This window comes from Monopterus albus, unplaced genomic scaffold (assembly GCF_001952655.1).
Source record: "Monopterus albus unplaced genomic scaffold, M_albus_1.0 scaffold206.1, whole genome shotgun sequence".
Classification (NCBI taxonomy): domain Eukaryota; kingdom Metazoa; phylum Chordata; class Actinopteri; order Synbranchiformes; family Synbranchidae; genus Monopterus; species Monopterus albus.
Genome location: NW_018128086.1, coordinates 23335 through 31606, shown reverse-complemented (window position 1 = coordinate 31606; position 8272 = coordinate 23335). Strand labels below are relative to the sequence as shown.

General features: G+C 45.0%; 2 protein-coding genes across 2 annotated transcripts in view; both read left to right on the top strand.

Moving 5' to 3' along the window:
* Positions 1–3583, top strand: part of kifc1 (kinesin family member C1) — a 5629-nt gene extending 2046 nt beyond the window's left edge. Inside the window, exons 7-14 of the mRNA XM_020618528.1 lie at positions 301–387; positions 502–699; positions 1024–1185; positions 1279–1417; positions 1690–1829; positions 2015–2088; positions 2420–2495; positions 3067–3583. Coding sequence (XP_020474184.1) covers positions 301–387; positions 502–699; positions 1024–1185; positions 1279–1417; positions 1690–1829; positions 2015–2088; positions 2420–2495; positions 3067–3111 — 921 coding nt within the window. The 3' untranslated portion in view covers positions 3112–3583. The remainder of the gene's footprint in view (positions 1–300; positions 388–501; positions 700–1023; positions 1186–1278; positions 1418–1689; positions 1830–2014; positions 2089–2419; positions 2496–3066) is intronic.
* Positions 3584–3693: 110 nt separating this feature from the next.
* Positions 3694–8272, top strand: part of zbtb22b (zinc finger and BTB domain containing 22b) — an 8297-nt gene continuing 3718 nt past the window's right edge. The window contains 6 exon segments of the mRNA XM_020618526.1: positions 3694–4509; positions 5362–5592; positions 6568–7275; positions 7465–7743; positions 8098–8267; positions 8269–8272. The exon segment at positions 8269–8272 is cut by the window's right edge and continues 3718 nt beyond it. Coding sequence (XP_020474182.1) covers positions 5362–5592; positions 6568–7275; positions 7465–7743; positions 8098–8267; positions 8269–8272 — 1392 coding nt within the window. The 5' untranslated portion in view covers positions 3694–4509.

Here is an 8272-nt window from a genome sequence, read left to right as displayed (position 1 = left end):
GCCTTAAGGGAATTTATTCATATTAAATACTTTAAATGTAATATATTTTATTAAATGTGTTCATAGTCTTTGCTTTATCTATGAACTGAATGGGAACGTGTGTCCAAACTTGTGACTGGTGGTGTATAGTAGGAATCTGGACAAACATGCATGTCAACTGAAACCTCAGTGGTTGGAGTCATACAGCCATGAAGCTGTAATTGTAGTTGGTGTCTAATCTTGGGGGGGGGACTGCGATATTCGTTTCTGTGACAGTTTTAGCACATCACAAACTACAAGACTAAATTCACTTCTTTTCAGTCTCACACAGGCAAAACTGACATTCAGAAGACTTGCTACAGCTTCAGTTTTGACAGAGTATTTGGCCCACAGGCTTCACAGCAGGAGGTAATCAGACATACACAATTTACACTGTACAGTAATCACAAACAAATGCCAATCTGGTTTTATTTATGAATGTATTTTGTGGCAGCCAAAGCAGTAAATTCGTGGTGTTTGCAGGTCTTTGATGAGATCTCCCTGTTAGTGCAGTCTGCGCTGGACGGCTACAACGTGTGCTGCTTTGCCTACGGCCAGACTGGCAGTGGGAAGACGTACACCATGGAGGGAGAGGAGCACGGGGAGTCCAGAGGTGTAATTCCCCGCGCTGTGCAGCAGGTGTTCAAGACTGCACACAAGCTGGAAGCACAAGGCTGGGAGGTTAGTGAGTACTGTCCTGCACATGAGTATGTCCAGTGTGGTGTTAAACTTGGTTCAGTTTGTTCTGAGGCACAAGTTATTAAATTATCTGTACATGTTCTTATTTACATGATCAAATTAAATACAGTTAAAGCATTTTAAATCTTAACTGACTTAGTCTAAACTATGTTAATTACCTGGTTGTGTTGGTTAGACATGCTCTTGTTTTCAGTGTTTAATCACATTATTATAAACTAGATGTGATTTTAGAGCTGCTTTGACCTGCTCTGTGTGGATACTAGCTACACTTTTGATTAAACTTGAACAATCTCTGTTTTATCTCAGTTCACCTTTACAGCTAGTTTTGTCGAGATCTACAACGAGACTCTTCGGGATTTGCTCTACACTGAGAAGACCAGCAAGAGGCCTGAGCTCGAAATTCGGAAGACGAACAATGAGATGACCGTCACAAACCTGACGTACAAAAAAGTCACCAATGAGGATCAGGTAAGGCAGGAAAGTAGCTCAGCTCAAGGTTCTTGCATGTTAAATGTTAACGTGCATAAATGTGATTGACTATGTGATCCCTCCTCCTGCCAGGTGCTCGGCCTGATTTCTTTGGCCAGTCACAATCGCTCCACGGCCCAGACAACCCAGAACGATCGCTCGTCTCGCTCCCACTCAGTTTTCCAGCTGGATATTGAGGGAGTGAACGATGGCAGGGACGTCAAATGCAAGTGTGAGTAGAGTTCCTCAGAATACACTAGAAATGCAGCTCGCTTGTGTGTTTAGAATATCGAAAGTCTGGTTAACTGGTCAGTTCTGTGAGCAGTGGAAAAGCTTCTGGTCTAATGATATCACATGCCTATTAACACAGTAACAGGAGACACTGTACATGTTATTCTGTAGTCCATAACTTCTGCATTTTCTGTGATGTCTGCCATTTATAATCTCATTTTGCTAAGTCTGTTTTTGTTAAACCTTCATATATCGTGTTGTCTGTGTGTGTAGCTACCCTGTGTCTGGTGGACTTGGCCGGCAGCGAGCGACTGGAGAAGAGCCAGTCTCAGGGTGAGCGCTTCAAGGAGATGACGGCCATCAATGGCTCCCTGTCCAACCTGGGCAGGGTCATCACTGCGCTGGCCAACAAGGTGTGTAAGCTGCAGCCTGGACAAAAACAACAATGTTGAGTTTGGCCAGTTCACAGCTTGTGAGTCTGGGAAGCCTGAGATACAGTGTCAAGTTCACTCACACACTGGGCTCTTGGGCAACATGGGAAACATCTGAGTTCTGTTTATGACCAGTTAATTATTCAGTGTGTTTGCTTGTGTTGCAGGAGAGCTACATTCCATACAGGACCTCGAAGCTCACATACCTCCTGCAGGGCTGCTTGGGCGGAAACAGTAAAACGTGAGTTAGCTTCATGACCCCAGTGGGTTATTCCAACAGATGCAGTGTGATGCTGTCACTGGAGCTCAGGGCTGAAAACCCCTTTGCCCACAGTGAGCGTTTTTACTCATCAGCTAATTTGTCAATGCCAAACCAAAATAAACAAACTATGATTCTGACCAACCCCGCCCCCGCTTAATCGTGCTTAGTGTTGAAAATACTTTAATATAGAAACTGATTGGCCTTTTAAACTTGTATTCTATCTGTGCTGAAGTTATTTAGGAAAGGAGCCATTCACTGCTTTTATCCTTATGAGTTTATATTGATTGGATTTCTGTCTTTCTCCTCACAGGCTGATGTTTGTGAACATCACCCCGGGGCCAGACAGCTTCGGAGAATCGCTCAACTCCCTGAGGTTTGCCAGCAAGGTCAGTGGTAGCTGTGGTTGTTTACAGATGAGACAGCTGGTCAAAGATGACATGCATATCAGTCACATGATATGAAACTGTAGCTAAAGTGCAGCTTTTCTCTAGTAACTGTTCATGTTTAGTGAGGGAATGTCATTGTGTCCTTCACCTTGAACACTGCTGATAAATGACCAAGGTGGACATGACAGTAGCTGAGTCAGGTTGGGGATTAGTCTGAAATGCCTTTAAAATGTTACACATCAGGGATCACCCTGATGTGTAACAGCATAGGAGGACTGTGCACTGTTACACAGAACGTGGTAAAGAAAGGACATTTGAAAGAAAGGACCAGGGATGTTACACATTTTAAAGGCATTTCAGACTAATCCCCAACCTGACTCAGCTACTGTCATGTCCACCTTGGTCATTTATCAACAGTGTTCAAGGTGAAGGACAAAATGACATGCTGTTACACATCACCCTGAGGTGTAACAGCATAGGAGGACTGTGCACTTTCACTGTAAACAATATAATTTTCTTATAAACCCTTTGGGATTTTTGAGGTAATGTTTTGTGTTTGCTTTCTTCACAGGTCAACGACTGTGTCATTGGCACAGCTTGTGCAAACAAGAAGTAGAACTGCTTTATTATTATAGTCACTGTAACTTCCCCACTGTGCTGTTTGGCCCACGCTGTGGTGCCAACATGTATCCTGCACAAACTAAATCTTTCTGCATATTCTCAGAGCCTGTATCAGTGGCTACTTGTACAGGTATTGTGAATTTCTTATGCTTGTATGTAAATCAAGTAGATGTGCACCTGTGCTTCCTGGTCACTTGATTTTTTAATGCATGTAGGATCCTTGACTGATAAGACTTTTTTTAACCATCCATATGATTCAGTTTTTTTGTTTGTTTGTTTGTTTTTTAGGTTTCGGGAAAATATAGCTTGTACAATATATAGCAAATATTTGCAGGCCTTTTTAAGAAGTGGTTTTATTTTTATGTTGTATTTCTTGATATGATAAAACAGATGTTTGTATGTGCCAGATGTTATTTCAAACAAGCTACTGTTAAGGTTTCAATAAACGTGAAGCACATTACAGCAAATCATGAATACATTACTAAAGAACACAGTGCCAACAAATTGTTCAATGACTAGCGCGCACATGCTTTCATAAATTATTCGTGTAAATACGGTAATGGTTTATTTACCCGGAAGAACAGAAACCTGGCCACGTTGCTGCTCGTGTCACCTGTTGCTTCATCGCTGCACTTGGCCGCCCTCCTCCTCCTCCTCCTCCATCTTCCTCCATTTGTAGGAGCAAACATTCATTAGCATCAACTTTAACCACTTGCAGAGCACTTGGTACTGACTAGCAGCTGTGTACAGCGTCTGTAGACTAGCGTTAGCTTGGCTATATTTACTAGTGCAGGTCACGTACATGGGAGGAGGAGCGTGTGAGACCAGTGCACTGTGCGCAGCTGTTAAATAGTATTTTACCCATTCTCAGTAGAAAAAATAAAGAAAATGAATATGCGACAGTCAGTAATGATATTGTGGTGGGCCACCACAAACAAATCTGTGTATTTGATTAAACATTACGCTATTAACCAGTCGCCATCGTTGCTATCTTTGTGTGTTTAGTACAGGACATTAAGATGATGATATAAGCTAAATGTTGGATACTCAACATGTAGCCTTTACAAACTACATGGAGAGGAATATAGAAAAATGTGATTTCTTAATATTTTAAATCAATACGTTTAAAAATTAATTACCAATATTATTAACGCTATGTTTAAGTACTTTGGGCCTATTATTTTTTCAAATTAATTTTTTGTCGGCCGAAGTCTGGCACGTCTGTCTGGAGCCCTCTTAAAGGCGACGCCGTCTGCTGCTGCAGAGATAAGACTGGACGAACATTTGCTAAAAATGCTCCTCAAACTTCGGTTCGTGGATGAACCGGCAGGACACGCTGCCGTCAGCTCGGACAGAGACCGCACTTTAACAGACTGCACTGTCAACTGAAAGGGTGAGTTCACCGTCGGCTGCGGCTCCTGGTTTTTGCAGCCAGCCGTGTGAGCTAACAGCTAGCTAGCACGCTAACGTCACATCTGTAACGGGAATGCAACTGTATGTGTCTGCAGGGAGAAGACCCCCACCAGCAAAACATTTTCACAGCAGAGCTAGTTTCATCATCAGTCCGCAGCTTTGCTTTTTTGTAGCATGTCAACTAAAAGTGTGTTTGCTCTCCAGCTGTTGATTTTCTCAGCAACACAAGTGGGGTGGTCATGTATGTGATGTGGACATTTTCTCTTGATTAAATCCTTCCCAGATGGAGGAGGCTCTGCAGACAAGTGACTGTGCAGGGACAGTGTGTTGCAACTTACATGGTCCGTGGCATATAATAGAAATGAAATGCATGTCATTAAGATGTAAATATACATAGTGCAACCTGTCATTGCCTTCAAACAGTGACATGCAGCAGGGGCTTCACATAGACAGGACTGCATAATCTCCACTGCTTCAGTTAGGGCTAATTCACAGTGTATGCTGGGTAACTTTTCAAACTAAAACATGGTCAGTCAAGTCAGCTGCTTCCTTGATTCATCACTGTTCCCTCTGCATTTACCTGCTCTCCCACACACACGCGATGAAGGACAAGAAAACACTCAGCTTAATCACAACATTCATCATGGAGTCATTTCATTGCTTGAGAATTAGTCAGGGTCAGAATTAACCATGAGTCATTGGGTAATAACAGCTATTTGTTATTTAATAAGCTGGTAATTCTTCCCTGTTTAGTGTCCTCTTGTTTATATCTGTAATGGAATGTAATTTACCTGAGAAAACAGGGAGTCATGAAAGTTTCTCTACCATCCAGATGCAGTCTCTGCCCATGGAAGTGGGCAGCAGCAGCAGCTCAGCTTCCAGCGACACATCTGGCTCGGTGGTGCAGGTTTGCTTCCCCAGCGCTCAAGCCTCGGTGCTGGACAGCCTGAACCGGCAGAGAGAGGACGGCAGGCTGTGCGACCTCTCCATCCACGTCCAGGGGCAAGTGTTCAAAGCCCATCGCTGCGTCCTGGCCGCGTCCTCACCCTACTTCCATGACCAGGTGGGTGTGCTTTGCTAGGAAACAGCCTAAGAGCTTTAACATTCTGTTATCGGTTACATATACTGTAGAACCTACATGGAGATGTTGTAGCAGCTCTCATGGTCTTAGGGCCTGTGGCGTCTTAGCTCTGTGAGGACATCAGGACACTAAAGGACAACAGATGCAAAAGGAGACAGATGGCACAATTAGACTCTTAGGATACAACATGTCGGCTGATGTAACCAAAAGCTTCTGAAGCAGATTTAACCCATTTCTTACATCACTGTCAGTTCACATCATTATACAGTAAGACAGGTGACATATACATTAAAATTTTAAACTTGTGTTTACTTGAAATCTTATAAATGGGTCAGATTGGATGAAAATCAGTCATTAATGGGGAAAATGTCAGAATGAAAGTTTGATGCATTTTTTTTTTTGCTTGTGTGTGAGGATTGTGTTTTCTCCCAGTTTTTCTTAGCACTTTCTACCATAAGATCTAAGTTGTACTCACCAGCAGAGGACTTTGTTTACTGTAGAGAACGGTCGCCAGTGTTGTACTGTAGGAAGACGAGTTTTGGATTTGTTGGAGATGTGAAAATTTAAACTGAGTGCTCGTTGCTGTTGGTAAGAAACCTGGTAAAAACCTAAAATGATCAACACTGCAGATTTATTAGACATGAGCAGAATTTCATAAATAAGCTAAAAGGCCTGTAGTGTGACAGCAGCCTCTCACTCACCTGAACTCTCTGTCTGTATTTCCTGTTATTATTTTATTTTGAGCCGTACTCATCTGCCAAAGACCAGTTTGACACTTGGTGGGAGGCTGGATCAGAACCCAGTTACTGCTCTGAGGGACTGGCAGACAGATGTGCTCTCTGTACAGGGAAGAGATTAACTAGCATTTGGAGCAGTGGAGGAGTGGGAGAGCCAGGACAGATCATTACACGTTGATAAATGTATCGGAGTCATATATCGTTGTCCACCCACCCCCAGGTACTACTGAAGAACATGTCTACAGTCTCCATCCCGGCGGTGATGGACCCGCTGGCGTTTGAGAGCGTGCTGAGCTGCGCCTACACTGGTCAGCTCCGGATGCTGCGAGAGGACATCGTCAACTACCTCACGGTGGGCAGCGTCCTGCAGATGTGGCACATTGTGGACAAATGCACAGAGCTGCTGAGGGAGAGTCGGGCTTCAGCCGGAGGAGGGAGCAGCGGAGGAGGAGGTGGTGTGCAGGACGGCGCCAGTGTCAGGGGAGGTGCAGGCTCAGCTAACCCCAAGTGCAGCAGCAGCGGTGACAGAGGTGCAGCTGGTGGTGATAGCCAAGCTCAGATCGTAGGGTCCAACGAGCTCCAGCGAGCCTCCCGCCCTTCAGTGAGTGAGAGTCAGTCTCCCAGCAGCACCAACTACTTCAGCCCCAAGGACGGCGGCAGTTTTGGGGGAGGCAGTGCAGCCGCAGCTGGGGCTTCAGTGGACGGAGGCAGGGCTAGTAACACCCCCAGCTACTGCACCCCATCAGGAGGGGAGGAGGCCTTCCTGATCGAGGAAGAAGAGGAGGAAGTAGAGGAGGAAGAGGAGGAGGTGTTGTACCACCAGAGGAAGAGAGGAAGACGAGTCGGTAGCGGGAAGAGGAAAAAAATGAGCTCAGCAGCAGAGCAGGAAGTCGGGGTCAGCGACAGCTTTGGTGTGTCCTCTTATCAGGTGAGTGTGTGGACGCTAATGCACCATCTGAAAAGCTTTTATTTTGAAAAGAATTCTATTTTCATCAGGTGTCACATCCAAATTGACTTTGATTTTATACTGTTGCCTGTCAATAATTAATTTCTAGTGTTTTATTATTGTTTAAAAGATAAATATATGAAAATATAATGAAAAAATCCTCACTGAAAGGATGGGGAGGAGTCAGCGCTGCCGCCACAGAAGCGTCCCACCTACAGCCAGCCCAGCATCATGCCTCGTAAACAGTGGGTGATGGTGAAGACTGAACGCACAGAGGACGACGACCTCATCGTAGTGTCCGGAGAGGAGGGAGGTGAAGACGAGGAGGACGAGGATGAGAGGGAGATGGAGCTGACCAGAGAGAGGGAGAGAAGTGACTTCAACATCTCCAACGTCAGGAGCCTTTCAGCCGAGCTGGGGGGCAGAGGCGAGAGCGACATGGACTCACAGGTGAGCTGGAGGTCGCTGTAGGACACCAAGTGGAAAGAGGGGACAGACTAGTGCTGTCTTTTTTTTAAATACCACACTGGAGGGTGATAAAGTTTCAAGATTTCCAGTGGCGCACAAAGAGGCTCAGAGTCACACATCTTTATTATAAAACAGCAATACAGCCCTGTGAACCTGGTGACCTGCAGAGGAACCATCATTTTTTTAAAACTTCAATAACAAGCATGTATTCAGACATCTTCTGCACTGCCAGATGCACATTGTCTCTGCAGAATATGGTGTAAAATTACACCTGCAGTTTTGGAACTGTCCAGTACACAGAGCTGCATCTAACCCCCCTTCCCTCTCTGTCTGCAGGTGGACTACTGCCAGTCTTCAGAAGACTACCTGAAGTTTGAAGGCAGTTTAATGGACCAAACGTTAGCTCAGCACCTTCATGACAGCGCTGCAGGTCCGAGTCAGAGCACCAGCCGTGCCGTTTCAGCGCTGCTGGGCCAGGTTCAGTCTGCCGCCACGGCCCGGGCCCAACACT